Here is a 22,180-nt window from a genome sequence, read left to right as displayed (position 1 = left end):
CACGAACATCTTTCTGTACAGAAAGAAAGTCAAGTCAGCCTTTTCAGTCTCCCCTAAAGCACCAAACGGCTTAAAGTTGCCAATTGGTCAATAAATAATGGACAGTAAAACGAATTCCGAAAAGAAAAGGAAGGAGAAGGCATCTACTGTGAATTCCTTACATAAATTGCCAGGCCACTTGCCTCAACTTCCTTCATTGAGTTTCTCACTGAATGATAGCATCATTTCCAAGTCAAGCTATCTCAGAAAGCTAACTGACTTGCCAACAAAGAAGCACACTCATCTTCTCACGAATGGTGACAAGAATGAAGATGAGTTAGTATCTTGGATGAAGTCTATAACAGTTGAGGCTAAGAACTCATTGTTGGAGACTCAAACTGAAGAGAAACAGATGATCCGACAATTACAAAGTGAAAGAGAAAGATTGAATCAACATGTGCAAGTAAACGACTCTGAGTTTGAAAAATTGGGTCAGTTACTAGCCAGTGCTAAAAGGAACAAAGATACTTTGAGTGCCCAATCTGAATCGAGCTTCGTAGAAGAGGAGGAACAGACCCCAATAGTGGATCAGAGTCAGTGGCAAGATGAAGAAGTTCCTGAGCTTGAAGAAGATGATGAATTCAAGGAGCCTCAGAATGAAGAGAGTGATTTGGGATCTGACCTGGAAATCATTGAAGTGGATGATGGGCCATCGTCTGAAGATAACGAAGATGAGCAGGAATTTTCAGACGGACCTCGATCTGATCAAGAACTAGAGTACGAGAGTTCTGAGAATGAAAATGATCTAAAAGACAATCCGGTGGAATCATCTACCTCCACCCACCTCGAATATGATGAGTCAGAAGTAACTTACGCTTTGACCTCTCTGCTTAACGAAAGTGCTGAATATGCTGAACCAACTGAGAAGATTGCAAGAATACAAAGTGAAGAACCCGAAGAATCAGAAAATAATGATGATTCAGACGCCCGTTTTCCAGAATTGGCAGATAGTACGGTTGGCCAAACTCAAATTCAGCCCTTCAACTCGCAAATACACCATGACAGCCAGGAAGAGGAAAGTCCCTTTGTAGAATATGAAGCATTGGAGACCCAAGATTCAGAAGAAGAAGAAGAACAGGGCCAAGAGGAGGGAGAGGAGGAAGAAAAAGAAGAAGAAATTCAAGAATTGCAAGGATTGCAAGAGCAAGGCAATGAACAGAGTGAAGAAGAAGATGAGGACCAAGACACGCAATCGGACCTTTCTGAGGATAAAGATGATATTCCAGAAGCTAACTATAGATACTCATCTTCTTCAATCTATGGATTCATGCAACCTAGAGCCGAAACGTCTCAGAGCATAGTCAATGTGAGTTCTCCACATGAAAATACACATTCGGAGAATAACACTTCCGACGAATCATCATCTCCTTCTCACGACACTAATTACTTCACAGCTAATAATAACACCACTGAGTACTTGACACATCAGAAAGAAGATGAAGAAACAACAACTCAAGTTGATACCGATCTCAACATTTTGGACTCTACTAACATTCAAGGGATTGCTGAGTTCATGATTAATATGAACCAGGAACTTTTGAATCAAAGTGAATCCCGGGGAAAGGTTGAGGAGGACAAAATTGATTCAGAAAGCGATGCGGGTGAAGAAAATTCACAAGAATATAGGTCTAATTCCGAATCTGCTAATAAACCATCAGCTACAGATAAGGAACCTCCAAGTACCATAGCGCAACAAAGACCAACAATGTTTGATAGCTCTAGTGACTCCGAAACAGAAGCTGGGGTGGCACCTCCAGTTTTCGTTCCTTCTGTTCTTGAAATGTTGAGCTCTTCTTTAAAAGCTCACAATGAACAACCGGCTTTATCCCATCTTTCATTGGAACATGAATCGAACAAAGTTGAATCTACGTCAACACAAGAGAGCAAATCTAATGCTGATATTGGAGATGCGTGTAGAAACCTGGATGGTGCAGTAACAGTCGAAGCAGAGATCGATCAAAGTATGGGTGAAATGGAAGATATAGAACCTGCACATTTTGTAGAGGATCTTAAGGCAACATCTTCGCCGATCGATCAGGAGGGCTCTAATTTGAATTCTCTTTCTTCACAACCCTCGGCAGAAAATAGCTACTCGGAAGCAAATGCCAGTTTTGTACTAGAGGGAGAATCTTCAAATGATTCAAACAAATCAGAATCGCCAGCTCAGCACTTACATATTTCGCCCGCAGATAATCCCGAAGACCGCAATTCTACTGATCGATATGAAGAACTTTTGAAGTCTCAAGCTGAGATAGAAAACAAATCGCCTCATGAAGTGTGTGAAGTGTCGAAATCGACGACTATAGATCACCCTGTATCTGATGAAGACGAAAACCTAACGCCTATAATTGACAGCAATATTGATAACTTGCCAACCCTTCCAGCTTCTAGCCCAAACGTAGAAGATATGGAATCTTTAGATGAGCAAGTTGCAACGAACATTCACAGTTCTTCCAGTTCTGAATTTCATACTGCAAATGCACTGGCAGATGCAACAGCTGATCACAGTTTAACTCTGCAAAACGAAAATTATCAAAAAGACTTTGAAGAGTCTGTGAAACACCAAGAGTTGCAAAACATTGAATATCAAGGATATCAAGAACTTGAAGAACATGAGGAACTGGAAGAACCAGAAATACAACCCAACATTAATGATAATTCTTTTACCGTCAGAGACCAACACTACAAGAACGAACACAGTAAGCATGAACAAGTAGCACCAAATCTTCAAAACAATTTACAGTCAAAAGGTGCCGAAGATGCTCATATAAAAGTGGCATCAGAGGAGAAGCAAGATCTTCAAACTACTGCCCAGCAATTGGAAGATACAAACAGCCATTTTCCAGAAGATTTCAATGGTGAACCTTCGATTTCAGAAATGAGGGACATATCTTCTACTCAAGCTTTGACCAATGTAAATCTGGAAGGTTTGCAACCTAATAGTGTAACAGATGAGAAAGATGAGTTGCCATTGGATACAGGTGTCTCAAAAGTGAAAAGTGTTCTTCAAAGCTTGCAATTTGTTGAACAAATAATTGAAGAGGCTGTTGAATATGACCTTTTCCCTTTTGATGAAGATGAAAACGTCCGTTTGGATGAAAATAATGAAACAAAAACGGAGCCAGAAAAAGTGGAAACAACCTGTGGCGCAAACAATGAACAGGATGTAGTTTCAACCATTGCATCCATAGCACGGAATAGTGATCGTTCTTCTACTTTTTGTGAAGAAGAAGACACTGCTTTTGAATCTGCTATATACCAAAACGAATCATTCGCTGAGGCTCAAAATGAAGAATCAGTTACAGCCGCCAACTTAAATGGTCTGGGCCCTTTGTACCATCAATCCAGTAATATCCCTGGAGAATTTTCTGAGAATATAACAATTGATAGAAAGAGTGAGGAAGATGGTGCAGTGTCCGATGAGCCTGATAAACGTGAGGAAGAAAACGACTCGAATGATTCTGAGTCACTTGAAATAACTTCCGTTGCTAGGAATCAAGGATCTTTGATGGCCAAACAAAGTTCTGCCGAGGATAAGGAGCAAAAGGATGTTTTAGCTTTCAGTGTGGCTTCGAGAGCCGGATCTGACCATAATGATTCACAGGTCGATGCCTCTGTATCTGATATAGATGACCCCAATAAGAACAGCAAATTTAATGAGACCTCAGCAGATGAAACTGTTCACAGTGATTCCACTTTTATACGAGACACTGAAGCATTTAAGAATGAACTGTCTCTAGGAAATTCAATATTTTCCAGGCTTCGTGAAGTTCCTGAAAAACTTTTCACAGTATTGAAAAGTGTTGATGTCTCTGATGCAGTGCTAGACAACTCTGAAGAACCCTTGATGCAGATTTCAGTTGATCAAACGAAATCTGGTATTGACGAAGGTGAGGACGCACTAGAAACTCCTGTACAATCAGATGAAGAGGATGAAGTAGTTTCTGCTGCTATAGCATTGACATCAGATGTGATCCCAAATAGTAGTCCTGGAAGTTCTAATGAGAGCAGTTCAAACGGTGTTGTTGGCGATAAAAATTCAAACGAAATCCCTCCTGACTCCATGAATGAGCTGGCAGCCTCCTCCGAGTCTGAGCCTGCATCTGAAAGCAATATCCAAACCAAGCCTGAAAGTCAAGAAGAAATAGATCTCCAAGATCTCCAGCACTCTTCAATCACAGATTCTGTTCAGCCTCCCAATGTTGAAGAAAGGGTGAATTATGAGGAAAGTGCATTATTTCCTACCAAAGGTGCTAACTCTTTGGATCAAACAATTGAGTCTGCATCGTCACCTAGAAAACATAAGCTGGAAGAACTGAGCGAGCGTCCTAAGTTGAAGGTTTTGAAATCTCTATTCACACAATTATTTAAGAGAGACTCACCTAATCAAGAACCTTCAGAGCCTGTTAGCGTCGCTAGTAACGACACAAAAGAATCTATTCACAATGATTACAAAACAGAGACCCTTGTAGTGAAAAGGGAGGAAACGGAAATCTTTTCACCTATTTCCGAGGATGATGACCAGTCACTGAGAAGCACAAATACCACTTTGGAAAATGATCCAGCAACTAGTATTGCTGAAACTGATCATATGAACGATATAAACCAGAACACAGAGGAGGCCAGCGAAGATTCAGGTGAACGAAGATCTCGATCTAGGTCCCGGAAGCCGTTATATGTTTCTACGTCGAGTTCAAGGCCAAATCAGCGTATACCTTCAACAAGTAGGGTTACTAGAAGCTCTGCTAAACCCCCTGCAGAGAGGACCCGGTCGAAGTCTCCTGTGCTTTGCTCACCGTATTCTCCTGATACCAGGAGAGTCTCCGGTAGACTGTTACAAACTAATGCTGCATCTAAGCAGTCTCCAGTTGAATCGTCTAATGACGGGTGGAGCTCGCCTAACAACCCTAACAAGTTGTCCACTGTGCACCATCCTGGACCAGAAAAAGAAAAAGAAGAGCAATCTATATCTGCGGGGGAAATATCGACAGTCTCCGAAGGGAAGCCAGAACCTTTTGACAATTTTGAACTTCTTGTTGCCAAGAAATCTAAAGCTTCAAGCCCTCACTCACTAAAGAAAGAGTCTAAAAGCAAAGAGCAAGCGGAGAATCAGGTAACGCCTGTTACGTCTCCAAAAGTTCAACTCTCCACTCCCAAAATTGCTACTCCTGGTCTAGGTTCTCCCGATCACAGTTATATGAGGACAAGAAGTGGGAAGTTCATTGGAGCCAATACCGTTGAAGAACTACAGGAGGCCCATAATGAAGAGGTTTTTCAGAATAACCTAATCAGTGAAATTGCCTCCGGCAAGATTCATATATCAAAGGTTTTAACAGATATATCGAAGGAAATGTTGTATGAGACTGCAGACGACGAGAAGAAGCACCTGGAGGCAGACAAAGCTTTGTTTGGAGGAGATCTCAACACTTTAAGACCTACGCAGGACCTTGCACAGGAACCCAAATCGGAGAAGAATCAAGCTCTTATCCACGGAACAGACAGTGTTGGAGGTAGTAAGATCCAAAAAGGTCGCATTTCAAAAAAAGCTACACCTAAGCGCCAGTCGGAGACTTTAAAGATGAGAGGAAGAGGTGATGAGATGATAAGAGCTAGGGGTGCACTCGTGAGAGGTAGACCTAGAGGTAGGGGACGAGGTAGGGGACGAGGAAGAGGCAGAGGTAGAGGCCAAGCCAAAGGTGACTCCCAGTCAAACGAATAAGCTAATGTATGGTGACGCAAATCGATTGTAGTTGTGCTCTATAAGAAGTATCTATATGATAAGATGTTTATAAATATTATTCAGGTAAACAGAGGTGACAGCCCTGAGAATCTGTGACGAACTATGCGACATTGGCCATCAAGTACTCAAACGCACTAAAAAAAACCACTGTACCTATGATGGATCTGGTAACGGATGGGCCAAGTCCCCGATACATTCTTCTGTTAAACAATTGAATTTTGACCTTCTTCAAAGGAAGTCTCTCTTCTCCATTTCTCTTTCTGAGTATATTGGCAACAATATCTTTCTGATACATTGCCTTGACAGTATCAATAGGAAATACCGTGGCCCATGTGAAAACACCAGAAAGAGCTCCAGAAATAATTATAACTATGGGGGCACTTGGAATAGACGACCCCTGAACATAACCATCATCCGGTGATATGGCCCCGAGTGCCATTTTGAATGTCTCATAAATTGTGAAAAAAAGTGCCGTACTAGTTGAATCTCGCATCAGATGATATCTGTACCCAGAGTAAAGACCTTTCAGACCATCTGTGGCAACGATATCCCTAGCTACTCTCAGCGTTGACTTGGGAGCAGCTTGTGCAGAATTATGTGCTGAAGCAGTGGACTTGGTAACGAGTATTTGGATCTGAGAAAAAAGCTTGGTGAATTCAAAGGGACATGCAAACAGTGATACCAGCGATCCTGATAGGAACCCTGCAAACAGTGAAGTAGGAATATTATTCAGTATGGAATTTCTCTGAGGGTATTCGTCAACTTTGAGTTTGGTGTATGCTAGATATCTGTCTCTGATTTCAGTTACAGGCGTTTTGAAGAATATGTAAATGGAGACACCCAAAGATTTAGAAAATGAAGTGCTAACCAAAGGGGCCGCTATTCCTCGGAACAATCCTCTGTAACCTTCAGACTTTATGGTGTACAGGAAACATTGAAATGCACTGTTGAACGAATGAGTTTGCATTCGGGTCTTTAAACTGTCCAATGGAAACCCGACCGTTGTACTTAAAATGGATGCAGTGTATGACATCAACATAGGTTTCTGCGAAGCAATGGCAGAGGGCAAGTGGAATAGAACTTTATGCTGATCATTCACTTCACCCGTGATGGGGGCCATTGGTCTACCGGTGAGGGCGCTCATACAGGTTTCTGGCGTTTGTAGTTAAGATGCAACCCTAGGTTATCGACTTGAAGATGATGTCGTCTGCCTTGCTATTATCGTGAAATAGTATTGATAGAATCTGCGACCAATAATGCGCAATGTGTAATGGGAAAGAGTACAAGAAGCCGATGTTTGCCTGCTTATCTTAGCGATTCACAGGTAATTCGAGAATATCCGTTGGCTCTTTGACAGATTCGCTGAGTCATGATGAATCATCGCCCAGTAGCCAGGTCCCATTAGACGTTATGACGCTTTTTGCACGGTAACTTTTTTTGGGGTACCTGTACTCTGAGAAAGGTCACCAATTTTTTTTGGATATTATTGAGACACGATAATTAAAGAAAGGGGCGGTAGATCGGCCCCATTATCGACTCTTTGTTTTACAGGTGCTAGATCTGAATGTGGGGTCGCTAGTTAAACCTCACGTAAAATGCCAAATATTCTAGAGTAAATACTAAAGCATCAAATAACAGCATGATGGCGAATCTCAATCCATGGAAGCCAATATTCGCTACAAACGTCTTTGCAAGACAGTGAATTGCTAGAAAATTGACGTCAGCCCCAAATCTGAATAAGAATAAAGTAAATTTATCGAACTATAGAATCATTAGATGTCCGTGGCTTATAGTAAATAATAAAGACAAAAGGGGTATCATATCGCTAGGCTCAAAGAGCTAATAAAGCCAGTGGAAGAATTGAGAAAATCACAGCAGCGGAAAATCTGGCACCAGAGTTCTCATTTCCAGTACTGACGGTTGGAGCTGTAACGTTGGTGCTGACTGACTCAGACTGCACTGAAAGTACACTATTAACTGTCTCAGTAATGTGAGTAGTAATGGTAGTGTCAGATAGGGCTGAAGTTGCCGAGCCAACTATAGCGGTAGCAGAGATAACGGACTCACTGCGTGAACCAGCTGGCCTGGAAGAGACTGTAGTGATTCCAACAACATTAGAGCTGAACTCCTTAGCGGTTGACACTTCAGCAGGCACAGTGGACTGTTGTTTTGGTGCAGTATATGTGACAGTTACGGGTGTCTCTGCACAAACGTTGCAAATTGATGTAATTGTTGTACGTTCAGCACCTTGGGTGTACTCTGGAGCAGTGTAAGTGTAAGTGACAGGTTTGTCAGCACACGAGTTACAAACCTCAGTGTATGTCACGGTTTTTGGTCCTTGAGTCTTTTCATTCTCTTCTGTCTCACATGGCAATGTCAAGGTAACTGTGATTGGTGTTTCTGCACATACATTACAAACTGAGGTGACAGTAGTATAAGAGACCGCGTCAGTCACTACTGGTGCAGTGTAGGTGATAGTTACAGGAGTCTCAGCACATACATTACAGACTGAAGTGATGGTCGTCTGAGTGGCCGTAGTGATTCGAGTGACCACAGATTGTCCAGAAGATGAGTCGGAAGTTGGCTCAGCAGTAGGTGCGATCGATGAGTCATCGTTAGTTGGTTCCTCAGTTGGTTCAGCAGTTGACTCAGTTGATAGATCATCGGTAGTTGGCTCGCCTGTTGGTGCGATGGTTGGTTCAGAGGTTGGCTCCTCAGTAAATTCCTCAGTAGACTCAGAAGTTGGCTCGTCAGTAGGCTCTTCAGTGGGCTCCTCAGTAGGTTCCTCAGTAGACTCAGAAGTTGGCTCCTCAGTGGGCTCCTCAGTAGATTCCTCAGTAGACTCAGAAGTTGGCTCCTCAGTAGGCTCAGAAGTTGCTTCAGAAGTTGGTTCTTCAGTAGGCTCCTCAGTAGATTCAGAGGTTGGTTCCTCAGTTGGCTCAGAAGTTGCTTCAGAAGTTGGTTCTTCAGTAGGCTCCTCAGTAGACTCAGAGGTTGGTTCCTCAGTTGGCTCAGAAGTTGCTTCAGAAGTTGGTTCTTCAGTAGGCTCCTCAGTAGACTCAGAGGTTGGTTCCTCAGTTGGCTCCTCGGTAGGCTCCTCAGTAGACTCAGAGGTTGGTTCCTCAGTTGGCTCCTCGGTAGACTCTTCAGTAGAAGTTTCTCCTTCAGTAGGTTCCTCGGTAGACTCTTCAGTGGAAGTTTCGTCTTCAGTTGATGCCTCGGTAGGTTCCTCAGTTGGCTCCGATGTTGGTTCCTCAGTAGGCTCCTCGGTTGTCTCTTCAGTGGAAGTTTCCTCTTCGGTGGAAGTTTCTTGTTCAGTTGGTTCCTCAGAGGTCGGTTCTTCTGTAGGTTCTACAACCTCGTCAGCAAGTTCAAATGCGTCAAATGCTAATCTATCAGATCTGGTATCAGCGTAGTAAGTTTCATCCAGTGCATAAGAGAAAAGTTCTCTCTTCACTGATCCGCCAGTTGTAATGTCAACGTTTATTACGTTGGCCATGTACAACGTACCCGTTCTAAATGCAGAAGAATGAAGAACGACTCTCAGTACCTCATCCTCAGCTATTGGGTTTGTGAAACTCAGTGACATTTCTTCCAACAAACATTGAACTTCAGCAACTGGAGAGCCAGTAGAATCAGTAATTCGAACGTACCCATCGGTAGTATTACTGTACTGGTTACCTTCTGATCCAGCTGTAAAGTTATTCCATTGATCAAACTCTTTTCCAATTGTGTATTTGAGCTTTGAGCAATCATAGAAGTATTGCTCCCAATCTGCATTAGTGTTGATATTAGAGCTAATGTCTATGGTTGTTAGATCGGTGTATGCGCCTGGAATATCAATAAACCATTCCACTTCATCTGCTGCGCCTGCTATCAATTTGATTGGCTCGGATCTAATCAATGGGAGGAAGTCAAAGGTCGAAGTGTAAGTGTCAACAGAAGTGTGGAACTCGAAGTCATATTCACCTGGGCTCAATGTGGCAATGAAATCTTGTTCTAGCTTCATAGTGAAGAAAACAACTCCCTCCACTCTAGTTGTCACCTGGTCCCGATTATCGAACGTGAAGTCAATGACATTGGTGTCATAGTTGAATTCACTACGCATGATCAAATTATCATTTTTGGTGTAGAAATTCAGCAACGATGGCTCAAGGAACTCGGCATACTCTGGATGAGCGATGAATTGAAGTTCATCTGGAATAGCAACTTGTACAACAGCGTAAGGTGGCAGAGTAATATCTCTGTCAGTAGTGTTGAAAGTGAAAGACACAATTAACCAGTCAGAGGTGTATCCAAATGCTTCGGTTGTTCTCTCACTACTGACGTTGACGTTGGTAATGGCCTCACCAAGAGTCAGATCAGCGTAAGGACCAGTTGGCTCAGCACTTGGTTCTTCAGTCGAAGTTTCGGTAGATGTTTCATCATCATCAGTAGTGGATGTTGCATCCTCAGTAGGTTCCTCAGTTGGCTCAGAAGTTGGCTCAGAAGTTGGTTCCTCAGAGGTTGGTTCCTCAGTTGGCTCTTCAGTTGGTTCCTCCGTAGACTCAGAGGTTGGCTCTTCGGAAGAAGTTTCCTCCTCGGTGGAGGTTTCCTCCTCAGTTGAATTCTCTTCTTCAGTAGAAGTTTCTTCTTCAGTCGGTTCATCGGTGGAGGTCTCCTCCTCAGTGTTGGTTTCATCTGAGGGTGGGGCTTTGATTTTGAATACAGATGAGGTGAAGAGCTGCCAGTCTTCCTTGACATAGTAATCACCCCCTGGTCTCAAAGCTCTAAATAATGCTTTATAATCTCCTCCCGGAATCACAGAAGAGTTGGCAAATCTGCTGAATGTGTTGTATCCTAGAGCGTTGACACGCTGTTGGAAACGACGTGGTTGGAAAGGAAGAGTGACATCTTCTTCATATCCAATTGAGTCAATCCAGTTGTTTTGATTTGCAACCAAAGGCCACTCCCAGTCAGTTTCAATACTAAATTCAGGATCAACCAAGTCAATAGAGATCTCTCTGGTACCATATCTGATATTGTAGTAAAATCTTGGGGAATCAAGGTTGTATACATCGAATTCATACGTTGGATCGTCTTCCATAAATCCCAGAGTACCATCATCACGGTAGAGACGAACTGCCAAAGGCTGTTCAATAAGAACCGTCCACTCATAAAGATCAGCTTCAAGACCCATATATGGAACAGCAACAGAGTTACCTACATCACCGTAGAATACAATCTTACCTTGCACAAGAGTGGCAGTCTCTTCACTGACCCCTTCGGTTGAAAAATTAACTGTAACTTCCCCAACTTCACCAGGACCTAGCACTAGCTCCTCGGTAGATAAAATCACTGTTGCAACTTCATCAAGTGTGTATGGAGCAAAATTCTCATTGACCAACCCTTCCATGACTTCATTGGATCTGATCAGAAGTGAGGTACCAGGTTCGTGTACAACTTGATAAGTAACGGATTCAGAGTTCTCGTTTCTAATTTGAACAACGTGTTCACTGGCTCTGTGGACAGTGTCGTTTAACTCCAAAAACGGAGCAGAAACAACCACAGTCTGAGCTTCAAACAGACCAACAGCATTAATAATTCCAGCACCTTGCTGGTTCAAAGGAGCTTTGAAGCTGGTATCAAGTACATCGGCATTCCAATCGTACAAGTCTAGATCAGTAGCAGTTGAAACCAATTTCTTAAGAAAATCTTGTGAGTCAGAAATACCCACGGAACCTTCGAAAAGAGCTGCAACACCGGCAGCGTAAGGACAAGCATAACTGGTTCCAGATCCGACGCGGTATTCTCCACCAGGATAGGCACCCCAACTGTTACCACCTGGGGCAGAAATGGTTGGGAAAAAGTCAAGCTCATATGTGGGTCCCTGAGAAGAGTAGTAGTCCATTTTACCAGCTCCAAGAGAGACTGAATTCTCAATAGGATACATAGGATCATCAGTACTAATCTTTACGGTTAAAGAATTTCCAGCATCAGTCTCTTCCTTAAGCCATGTTCCAACCTCTTCTTCAACCACGGAGTATGCGTTGTATGTATCAAAGAGAGGGGTAACATCGGGGTGGTACCACGATCTTCCATATGAGTTGTAGAGGAACACAGCCTTGTAGCCACCTGCAGCTATATTATGGAACTCGATATTTTCGTAACATCCGATACCTCGTCTAACGAAGATAGCCTTGTTGGAATTATCTTGACCATTAGCAACAAAGTTGCATCCTCTCACTTCCGTGAACTCGATCTCGAGGTCGGCAGAAAACTGAATTTGCTGACCGGTATAAGAATAGTAAGGATAAACTCTCTCTTCGCCTGAAGATGAAGTAATCGTGATAGGGAAAGTTGTTAGTTGAGTTTGCTGAACAGATCCAACAGAAATGACCCCTCTTCCTGCCGAAGGGGAGGAGGCGTAAAGTGGACCATATGATCCGGAGTTACCAGCTGCAATTAGGAGGGTCCTTTCTTGAGCAATGCGGCTAGCCATTAGAGACATAGGCGTGCTGGAGAAACCAGTATCCGACCCAATTGAAATGGATATAATCTTGTGTCCATCGTCATAAGCCTTTTGCATTCCAGCCATGACCAGATCTGTTGAGGTATCTCCAGAACATTCGGTGAAAACCTTGTACATGACAATTTGGGCATCTGGCGCAACACCAATGGCATCCTTAGTGTTTCCAACAATAAGAGAGGAAACAAAAGTACCGTGACCGTTACAGTCGATACCACTACCAGTCTCATCGGTCAGATCAATAGCAGCCTTGATAGAGAACGAATCACCGACTCCGCTACCAAACGCCTCATGCGTGTAGTCAACACCAGTATCTATAACGGCAATAACGACACCTTCACCAGTAATCCCCTGCTCGTGTAGAGCATCAACACCTGTCAGCGCGTGTGGGTTCCATGGTCTGGAGGTACCGGTTTCAAGAGTGTCGTCCAGCTTGATAATTTGGGCAGGATAGACACCTTTGACGGAACGAAGTTTCTGCAGATCTCGGAATGTGGTTTCGTTATCATTAGCAATTTGGACGGAAGCACCGTTAAAAATGGAACTCGAAGAGTAATCATACTTGATATCGAAATCGAACCCTTCTGCGTTCAGCTGAGCAGCAAAGGCAGAGGTAGATGCTTCCTCATATTCGATAATGTATCTACCAGGGAGGTCGGTACCTTCAAACTCAGGAGCGCTTCCTGCACTTTGAAGGTCAAAAGCCTTCGAAACTGCTAAAGCAGATGCCAATCCTACCAGGCCTTTAAGAATCATCAAACCTTGGGATTAAAGAAAGTATGAATTCCTAGGGTAAGGTTCTTTTATAAAATGAAATTATTTCATGTTTGGTCTGCTCGTCTGCGTGAATATCCAATAGCTCAACCGCATGCATCGCATCAGCTTATTATTGTTGGCTGGGTCCTATATGAATATTGCGTTGCGTGGCTTCTATCCAATGGAGACATAATGTCGATATTTCAAGGGTAATGTTCAACGTTATCATGCAGGTAGCTGCGAGCGCGTAGTATTGACAATAAACACCAAGTCAATTAAATAATTTCAGGGGTTGCGAAAATATCTGCATCAGTAGCGGCTGCGTAAAAGGGGACATCGGCAGAACGATTGATGGACATTAGGAAAACAAAAATATCTCTCCTGCAAGAGCCACATAAGAAGCGTGTTAAAGACCGATAGGTGAACTTTTCGGACGAATCGTCGCGTTTTAGTAAAGATTCAAATTACCAAAAGGATCTGTCGGTGATTGCCAATTGGGGTTTTCTTTCAGTTATCAGAATGCCATTGGTGCAACTTGGTTGGAATACGGCCAATTACAAGTGAATAAGAAGACATAAGGTGGTGGTTTACCGTCTGTGGATAAGGGTACAGTAAAACGGAAGGAGCATTCTCCGCGTAGTTTACCTTACGATCAGCTCTGTCGAACTTGGTCGTTTCAAACTACTTTACGAAATTTCAGCAAACGCATCGAAGTTTGTATGGAGTAAGGGTCTCGGTGCCAGTTCATTTGTAGGCGGCAGAACGTACTCTGTAAGATGAACATCGCTGTATTTATCAGCCTCTGCGGGGCTTGATGGTTTAGATTAGATCCAGATCTTTTCTCTTCCTGCGTAGCTGGATAATCGAATGACTCATGCCGTTGGTAATGCATGGTAACTAATTATCGCTGCAGGATGTCTTTATTGAGGGTGGAGGCGAGCAACCAGAGTGGAGGCCCTGAAGGGGGATGGGGATGGATGATTGCCCGTTATCCACCCGAGGATGTTGGAACAACTTATAACAAAAGTTTGGTTAAATTAGTGGATATTTGAGGCTGGCATAAAAATAGCAAAGCTTAATGGTTGAAAGTTGGTTCTTCATTCGGCACCAACTAGTTGCATTGGCAGTTGAACTTAGATTTACTTCGTAGGGGTCAGTTTAAGTCGCGCAAAAAGAGTTTGGTAGGAACCTCCTTGGCAGGGAAACTTGGAAGGAGACTTGTCGTTATCGGCTCCATTCTGTGAGGCAAAGATGAAAGGATATGGATGGAGCTGACTCAAGTGTGAAAACAGCCCATTGATTGAATACTCCTCCTTTTTGTTTCTCCTTTCTACTGTTAGGAGTAGTAGTCAGGAATATTAAGTATTATAAAATGAAGTAAAAGTATTTTATTATTATAATTAAAATATATTTCCAGCACTCAGGACGCTCTTTTCAATAGTATTAATATTTATTACATTTATCATATTTATATTGTCAAATGACTTTTCTGTCAATACTAACTCCTATGCAAAATCCTATGATGTACTTGAAAAAAGCTTCCTTCTTGACACAAAGAAAAGCTTTTCGATTTAAGAAAAGTTATAACACACTAGGGTAGATATTATCAGGATCTTCTGGACGGACTGTAGTCCCTATGACTTCTTTCATTCCTCTTGGTATCTCCAACTCTAGCTCGTGTCTCACCATCCTCTCTATAATGCCTTCGATATCGGGAGTCACTACGAACCCTTCTGTCCGTATAACGGCCTGATCTGGGTCTATTTGCATTGACAATCCTATTGTGATTTTTTTTCAGTTTTTCTGGAATCCCATCTCGTGACTCCTGTGCTTCAAGAAGCAATTCCCACAATTCTGTGCAGAAGGGGAGCGTTTGATCCTCCAAAAACCCCTTTAGCTGGAGATATATCTCTTTGATATCAAGCTCATCTACGAGCATCTCGTTTATAAAATTGATAACAATGTCATCGTCAGTTCCTAGCAACTTTTCAATGGTACCCTTGACCCAGCTATTGATCACTTCCAAATCAACCATCTTCAAGTCAACAGACTTCTTGAATATCTTCGGAAACTTCACATCGTCTATTTTTTTCTGCTTCTTCTTATTGGCCGCTTCTTGGCTGATGGGAACGACGCTCATGTTCGACTGGGCAGAGAAGCTACAAGGGGTCGTCTGTCTACTCTGCACGGGTATCGGTATCAGTTGAAAGATCGCGCGCTTCTTACCCAGCCCATCTCGGATCGGGTACCTACAAATTTCAATCCAGTAGCATATGTCCTCATCTTGGTGGCAGTTTTTCCGCCGCTGGTTTGAATCCTATTCTCAATTAGATGTCATTGTGATGGGTTTGGCAAATAGCGGCAAGACCAGCTTTGTCAACGCAGTTATCGGGAAACCCTTCTCTCGAAACTCAATCCCCACGTTTTCAGCAATTACAACGACCATCTACAAGCACATCAACAATAGCAACTACAAACTGAAGCTGATAGATCTTGGTGGACAAAAAAGGTTGCTACGAGCCGAATGGCTCAAGTACTACAGGAGTGCCGACTCCATCAAGCCATCGTTCTGTTGCCATAACATAACTCCATTCAACAAGGATATCCAGGCGTTGGTGTTTGTCATTGACGTTAGTGATAAGTTCAGCTTGCCGGCGGCTAGAAAGTTATTCAGAGAGGTACTATTTGATACTGAGGCCGACCAAACTCCCATGGTTGTCATCGGCAATAAGATCGACGAAGTGACTGAAAATTCAACGTTTCTAGGCGTCAAGCTATCAGATATCCAGGCCTCACAATCTAGTACCAAAAATAGAAATTTTTTAGGTAAGTTTTACTCCAATAGGGACCAAATTCCTGATTACTTAGCAGATGCCCAGCCGGAATCTAGCGGGTTCTCGATTCGGTCATCGAGAAGCATATCCTCACTGAGAAAACAGTTGTATGGCAGAATCAATATATTCGCAGAGTTCTTGGGTCTTGAATTACACCCGGATATGTCCATATCCGTGAAGTTGGACGAATCCACTGCAACTACTACAAATGCATCAGAATCTCTTCAACCCCTTACAAGAGAGCTAGATCGGGATTTCGCCATTTTCCTAACCAGTATCAAAGAAGGTGATGATATACCTGACATCATAGACTGGATACTTGGAGAAATGGACTCAAGACCATAAGAAAATAGTCGGATATGTCCGAGGGGGGCTTGACAGCTCCGGAATACGGTATAATCCGACCAAAATGGAAAGACAACAAAACTAGAACGATGACTTTTCCAGCGCAGAGCCATTCAGTGACTGGTGACTCTACCTCCAATAGAAGAAAAAGGGTTCGACTTCATCACAGCGGCAATTGCCGGCAATCCCTCCCTATCTGTTAATTGTATCTTTTTTTTTACAACACTTATGCATTAACTCGGAAGTTCGCGCATTACGATATCCTTATCACACTCCATTCAACTTTCATACAACCCCATCATCGTTCCCTTCCTATTTTCAACTAAGTACATTGAAAAAAAACCTCAAGGTTGAACATTCATTTCTAAACACTATGTTTTACTTCCAAGTACCACGGAATAAAAGATTGGCCCAAGTCAGCTGTGCCATCTTATGGTGTCTCTTTTCAGGAGGGCCAATTTTTGGGTTTGCAGCTCTTAAGCCAGTTTTGGTTCAACAACACATTTACGAAGATATTTGTCCGTTAACAAACTCCACCACTTCTCTAATTGACACCATTGCTCAATCGTCTGGCTCAATTAGCGTGCAACAAGGTAAATTGGGATTGGCCAAATGTACAGAACAGGACTTAAAGTTGAATATGATGTTCACCGTTGGTGCCGTTTTGACAAACTTGACCGCTCTGATCATTGGAAGAACTTTGGACTCTTACGGTCCTAGAGTCTGTGGATTGCTGGGTGCTTGTTTCCTATTTATTTCCTGTTCTATCTTTATTTATTCAGATTCCATCACACTTTTCGACCCTTATTTGTTTGGATACGGATTTATGGCATTGGGAGGCCCATTTGCTTATATTTCTAGTTTTCAGTTATCAAACGCTTTTCCAAAGAAATCTGGTTCCGTTTTAGCTTTGCTCACGGGAGCATTTGATGCCTCGTCGGCAGTATTTTTGTTTTACCAATTGTCTTTCCTTAAAGATCCAGCTTTTACTATCCAAAACTTTTTCAAACTGTACCTAGTTGTTCCTACCTTTATTACACTTGCACAAATATTTGTGATGGAAGGAGATTCGTATCTGACACCACCCGCAGCTATCATGTCTGGCCGTTCAGCTCCCCCTCCTACAGAGACAACAACACTTCTACCAGTCAGACAATCTGTGGCAAATGAATTGGAGGCTGTAGGCTCAAAATTCCAAAGAAAAGATTCGCTTGGTGACGCTATGAAAACAGCTTATGCAGAAGAAGCTGAAGAGGAAGCTCGTAAACAGACTAATAGTGTTTTTGGAATCTTACACGGATTCCCATCTCAATACCAATTCAGAACTTATTGGTTCTTGTTGATGTGTCTGTTTTCCACAATTCAGATGTTGAGATTGAATTATTTTGTCGCAACCGTGCACTCTCAGTATGCTTATCTTTTCAACTCTCCCGAGCTGGCAGAAAAGCTCAACAGCATATTCGATATTGCCCTACCCTTAGGCGGAGTTCTATCTATTCCATTTGTGGGTTTATTTTTGGACCACTGTCCCACCATTGTTGTTCTAACAGCGTTGTTAGTTGTTTCGCTTATAATTGGAGTTTTGGGTCTTGTGGGCAGCTTCCCTCTGGGTGTTCTCAACGTGTTGATATTTGCCGCCTACAGACCATTTTTCTATACCACGATCTCAGATTACTGCGCCAAGGTTTTCGGATTTGAGACTTTTGGAACCGTTTACGGAGCTATCATGACGATATCAGGAATGTTCAACTTCGGCCAGAAGTTTTTGGACCAAGCTACGCACACTACTTTCAAAATGAATCCTGTTCCTCTGAACATTATTTTAGTTCTTGTCACCCTTGTTATCGGCGGAATTACCTGCCTATACGTCCAAGTTCAGGGACGTATTTACAACCAAAAAAAACATCAACATCAAGATAACGCCACCTTGACTTGATCACCAGTTGACTGAAATACAGGTATATAGGTTAGTATTAGACATCCAACCTCCCTCCACCACACGCGAATTGTAGTGCTCTCATTTCTCATCGATTTCCTTAGCAAATCGCAATGCTTAAAAAAGTCCAAAGAACACCCATCATCCATAATATTATGATTTCTCTAGTTTCCAGAGCTGCTGTCAGATCTTCCAACGCAATTCGTTGCTACTCCACGGAGGTTGCTCCCAGAAAAACTTCCAGTCTGAAAGGAGGACTATTTGGATTTCTCCTTGGAACTACCATCACTGGGGTCGCTGGTTACTACTATCTTTTGAACGAATACAAGAACTCCAGTGACTTGGTGCTTTCGGATGTTCTTGCTCTGCAAAAATCGATCAGGAATTTGGAAACCCAGGTCAGGGTCCTTGAATCTAAAAAATGAGCTACTTGTGTATGAAGAAAAAAACAACGTGTTTCATGTTTTAACTGTGCGATATTTCAACGTAGGTTCAAAGGCGTTTGTTCTTGATTGTGGAGAACTTAGCCAGTGAATAGATTGGACGAATGATAATGCGAGTGCATCACAGATCTGATCTTGTCTCCTCAGCTATCTAAGTGTAACCATTTAAGTGCAGGGAGTTGCGACAGATTGGCAAGGCGATGATCTTATCTGTTATTCAAACTCAGAGCCTGGCGATAATCCTCAATGTCAGTGAGCGCTACCCCCTTGAATATTTCAATTTTGGAAGTTCTAACTCCACAACCGATTCCCGTCGGTCGAACACTTTCCTCTTTGGGGTCTATCTTATCTACGCCCATATTTTTCGAGGTGAATTATCAAGGAGGACAGATTAAACGATCTAAGATAGGCTGTGTCCTGGAAGATTGAGCTCTACAAGATCTATATAAAGGACCTCATCATCAGGCTGTTGTCTTGTCGTATTAACTTGCCATGAGTACACCACTAAAAGTCGTAGACATTTCCACTTTGAACCAGGGTAACGCAAAAGAGCTATTGGATGCCGCGGTGACCCAAGGATTCTTGTACATTGATGGTCATGATTTTTCTTCTGTCGAAGTCGAACAGCTTTTCAATCTCAGTTCTGAATTCTTTAAGCTAGATACTGATACGAAGGAGAAGTTTCCGATTGATAGCAACGACAGGGGATACACTGCCTACCATCAGGAGATGCTAGATCCTGACACCCAAGTGAAGGGAGACCCAAAGGAAGCCTTCGAATTTTGGAGACTTTGACTTTCATACAGGAAAAATTACGTTCAATCTCCTTTGCCAGAAATATTTGAAGAAAATGAAAACAGAAGGTTACTAGAGTCCACTTCCAAGAAGCTGTACGATCTCTCAATCGCATTGCTTAAGCTACTCGCAATGGCTCTAGAAATCGATCCGGCCAAAGGTGGGCATGACTGGTTTTTGCAAAGGCACCTTCCGGACGAAGAGTCTATTACCACCTTGAGATTTCTGAGGTATCCCTCCGTTTCATCTCTAGATGCGAATGAACCAATTAGAGCTGGTGCCCACACAGACTACGGAACTGTGACACTACTGTTTCAGCAGGAGAACCAGGAAGGCCTTGAGCTTTACCTGAAAAATCAATGGCAGCCGGTGCCCTATATACCCTCCAAGTATCCCGGTAAGGCTGCGCCTATCATTGTAAACATTGCGGATCAGCTCAGCTATTGGACTTGCGGTCTTTTGAAATCCACCATGCACAGGGTCAAGTTTCCATCCAGTACTGTTAGCAAAGATCGGTATTCCATCGTCTTTTTTGTGAACGCTGACAACAATGTTGTCCTGGAGCCAATTCCTAGTCCAATCGTAAGCCAAAGAGATAGAAAAATTACCAAGCTTATCACCTCTAAGGAGTACCTAGACAAAAGGTTTGCGGCCACCTACGTAAAGGGTCATTAAGTATGTGCTAAGAATATAATATTGTCTTGTATCTGATGCAGATCTCCCCAAGGCCCTAGTTGTAACTGACATCCGACATCACCATTTGCTTGACGCTTGTTCCTCTCTTTGTTCTAGGAATCTTTTTCTTCCTTCCTTATAACACACAAGACGCTTGTCAATGACAGAAGAGGATTCAGGTAAGAAGAGGAAGAGGAAAAATGAGGAAAGACCTCAGTGCCAGTTCTTCCTGGTAAATAAGAAGCGAAACTGTGCCATGACGAGAAAGATAGATCAAAAGTTCTGTGCTGAACATATGTCCTTAGAAGACGCCAATAACCAGAGAATTCCCTGTCCTCTGGATAACTCACACTTTGTTTGGAAACACAAACTGGCAAAACACATCAAGAAATGCAAAGTCCAAAAAAAAGAAGTCAATCTAGATCCGTGGTTTGTTCACGATATAAACGGTAAAGTTGAATCGCAAAAGGAGCGCTCATTTGACGAAGGAGAACTCAGTCAATTTTTGCAAGAGTTCTTATCCTCCTATGACAAAATGCAATTTCCCGAACTTGAGACCAAAGAGTATACAGATTCTTCCATTATGATTCAACAACGGTTAGATTTGCTCACAAACAAGAAGCATATCATACAACAGTCTTCGTTGATACAACATCTAGAGAAAAATGGGTTATTGGGTCCAAAGTACCGTTATATGGAGTTTGGATGTGGGAGAGCAGAACTATCAAGATACATTGGCCAATCAGTTTTTGACAAGGACAAAAGCTACCCTAGCTTTACATTGATTGACAGAACAAGACCTCGTCTAAAAATGGACTCCAAAATCCAGAAGGACTTCCAAGAACTCACCAAGAATGAACATAGCAATGTCGATTGTCAAAGAATCAAGATAGATATTAAAGATTTGGCCCTATGCAGATTGGACTCCGTTAATGACCCTTTTATCGTAGTTTCGAAGCATTTGTGTGGGGTAGCAACAGATCTAACCCTCCAATGTCTGGAAAATTATGAAAAAACCGTCTCAGATTCCAAACTGGCAGGTTGTTTGATAGCACTATGTTGCCGCCATTGCTGTCACTATGATAACCTACTTTCAGGATCAAAAAAGTTCTTATCTTCTAACTTCGACATTTCAGAAAAACAGTTTAACTTTTTGACCAAAATATGTTCGTGGGCGACGAACGGAAAAAGGCCAGAAGTATCAGACCAAGATGGAAAAGATCACGTTAGTGGTTATAGCCTTGCCGAGAGAAAAATTATAGGTCTCAAAGCAAGGAGAACAATCGATGAAGCAAGAAGGGCATCAATCACAAATTACACCACATACTTGTTTCATTACGTGAGTGAAGAAACCAGTTTGGAAAATACTTGTTTACTACTTTTGAAAAAGAGTTAATTATAAATGGACTAAAAATAAACATGAAATCACAACTCTTCTTAGATCTTCTCCTCCTTCACACCGTGTTTCCAGATGGAAACGTATGGTGTAACACCGTCCTCACGGTAGTTCAACAGGACGATCATTCCATCAGGATCCATGGATTCACCGGTGTAGAAGTCCCAGTCACCAAAAGAAGACAAGATCTTCTTGGCGTAAGCACTGGCTCCCTTCTCAAAGGCTTCAACTTGGTCTGGAGCGTTCTCAGTTAAATGAGCTCTGATTCTCTTCATGTAACCCTTGATGTAAACCATGAAGGACTTCTTGTCGAATTGAGTCTCAGCCAATCTGAACGAGTAAACGACGTTGTTGACAGTTTGAGCACCATCTTCCAAGTCCTCACCACCTTCTTCGGCAGAAGGGTTGGCACCAATGTCTACATCACCACTACCGACAGTGACCATTTGACAGTCAGCCTCGTAGACAACTCCACCAACTTCTTTGACGTCGTACGCATCAGACAGCAGTTCATCTCCAGAGATGATATCCTTGTAAATAATCATTGTTAATTGATGGAAAGAAGGAAAATTTTCTTGCTGAAAAAAGAAAGGACAAGCAAAAAAAAAAAAAAAAAAAAGAAAGATGCTTCCTAATTGGGTAATTACCCGGTTTACTGGGACCACATGGAGTCGAGATACTCTGGAAGGAACATCCAGAAGGAGATCTGGCGA

At 42.5% G+C, this 22,180-nt stretch overlaps 8 protein-coding genes across 8 annotated transcripts; 5 read left to right on the top strand and 3 right to left on the bottom strand.

The window, feature by feature from the left end:
- Window positions 1–97: 97 nt before the first annotated feature.
- Window positions 98–5,758, top strand: PAS_chr2-1_0531 (Hypothetical protein; the record flags this gene model as incomplete). Its single annotated transcript, XM_002491399.1, has 1 exon — window positions 98–5,758. One exon carries the CDS (start codon window positions 98–100, stop codon window positions 5,756–5,758), a length of 5,661 nt encoding a protein of 1,886 aa, XP_002491444.1.
- Window positions 5,759–5,879: 121 nt separating this feature from the next.
- PAS_chr2-1_0530 (Ornithine transporter of the mitochondrial inner membrane) lies at window positions 5,880–6,923 on the bottom strand (the record flags this gene model as incomplete). The annotated part of the gene is made up of 1 exon (XM_002491398.1): window positions 5,880–6,923. One exon carries the CDS (start codon window positions 6,921–6,923, stop codon window positions 5,880–5,882), a length of 1,044 nt encoding a protein of 347 aa, XP_002491443.1.
- A 7,726-nt stretch (window positions 6,924–14,649) lies between these two features.
- Window positions 14,650–15,183, bottom strand: PAS_chr2-1_0528 (Hypothetical protein; the record flags this gene model as incomplete). Its single annotated transcript, XM_002491397.1, has 1 exon — window positions 14,650–15,183. The coding sequence occupies one exon, from the start codon at window positions 15,181–15,183 to the stop codon at window positions 14,650–14,652; it is 534 nt and encodes a 177-aa protein (XP_002491442.1).
- A 133-nt stretch (window positions 15,184–15,316) lies between these two features.
- PAS_chr2-1_0527 (Hypothetical protein) lies at window positions 15,317–16,222 on the top strand (the record flags this gene model as incomplete). The annotated part of the gene is made up of 1 exon (XM_002491396.1): window positions 15,317–16,222. One exon carries the CDS (start codon window positions 15,317–15,319, stop codon window positions 16,220–16,222), a length of 906 nt encoding a protein of 301 aa, XP_002491441.1.
- Window positions 16,223–16,595: 373 nt separating this feature from the next.
- On the top strand, window positions 16,596–18,158 carry PAS_chr2-1_0526 (uncharacterized protein; the record flags this gene model as incomplete). The annotated part of the gene is made up of 1 exon (XM_002491395.1): window positions 16,596–18,158. The coding sequence occupies one exon, from the start codon at window positions 16,596–16,598 to the stop codon at window positions 18,156–18,158; it is 1,563 nt and encodes a 520-aa protein (XP_002491440.1).
- A 155-nt stretch (window positions 18,159–18,313) lies between these two features.
- PAS_chr2-1_0858 (uncharacterized protein) lies at window positions 18,314–18,583 on the top strand (the record flags this gene model as incomplete). Its single annotated transcript, XM_002491394.1, has 1 exon — window positions 18,314–18,583. The coding sequence occupies one exon, from the start codon at window positions 18,314–18,316 to the stop codon at window positions 18,581–18,583; it is 270 nt and encodes an 89-aa protein (XP_002491439.1).
- A 1,648-nt stretch (window positions 18,584–20,231) lies between these two features.
- PAS_chr2-1_0523 (2'-O-methyltransferase responsible for modification of tRNA at position 4) lies at window positions 20,232–21,467 on the top strand (the record flags this gene model as incomplete). The annotated part of the gene is made up of 1 exon (XM_002491393.1): window positions 20,232–21,467. One exon carries the CDS (start codon window positions 20,232–20,234, stop codon window positions 21,465–21,467), a length of 1,236 nt encoding a protein of 411 aa, XP_002491438.1.
- A 41-nt stretch (window positions 21,468–21,508) lies between these two features.
- Window positions 21,509–22,012, bottom strand: PAS_chr2-1_0522 (uncharacterized protein; the record flags this gene model as incomplete). The annotated part of the gene is made up of 1 exon (XM_002491392.1): window positions 21,509–22,012. The coding sequence occupies one exon, from the start codon at window positions 22,010–22,012 to the stop codon at window positions 21,509–21,511; it is 504 nt and encodes a 167-aa protein (XP_002491437.1).
- Between the last annotated feature and the right edge of the window lie 168 nt (window positions 22,013–22,180).

The sequence above is a fragment of the Komagataella phaffii genome, chromosome 2, assembly GCF_000027005.1.
Source record: "Komagataella phaffii GS115 chromosome 2, complete sequence".
Taxonomy (NCBI): domain Eukaryota; kingdom Fungi; phylum Ascomycota; class Pichiomycetes; order Pichiales; family Pichiaceae; genus Komagataella; species Komagataella phaffii.
This window is presented reverse-complemented; position numbering and strand designations above follow the sequence as displayed.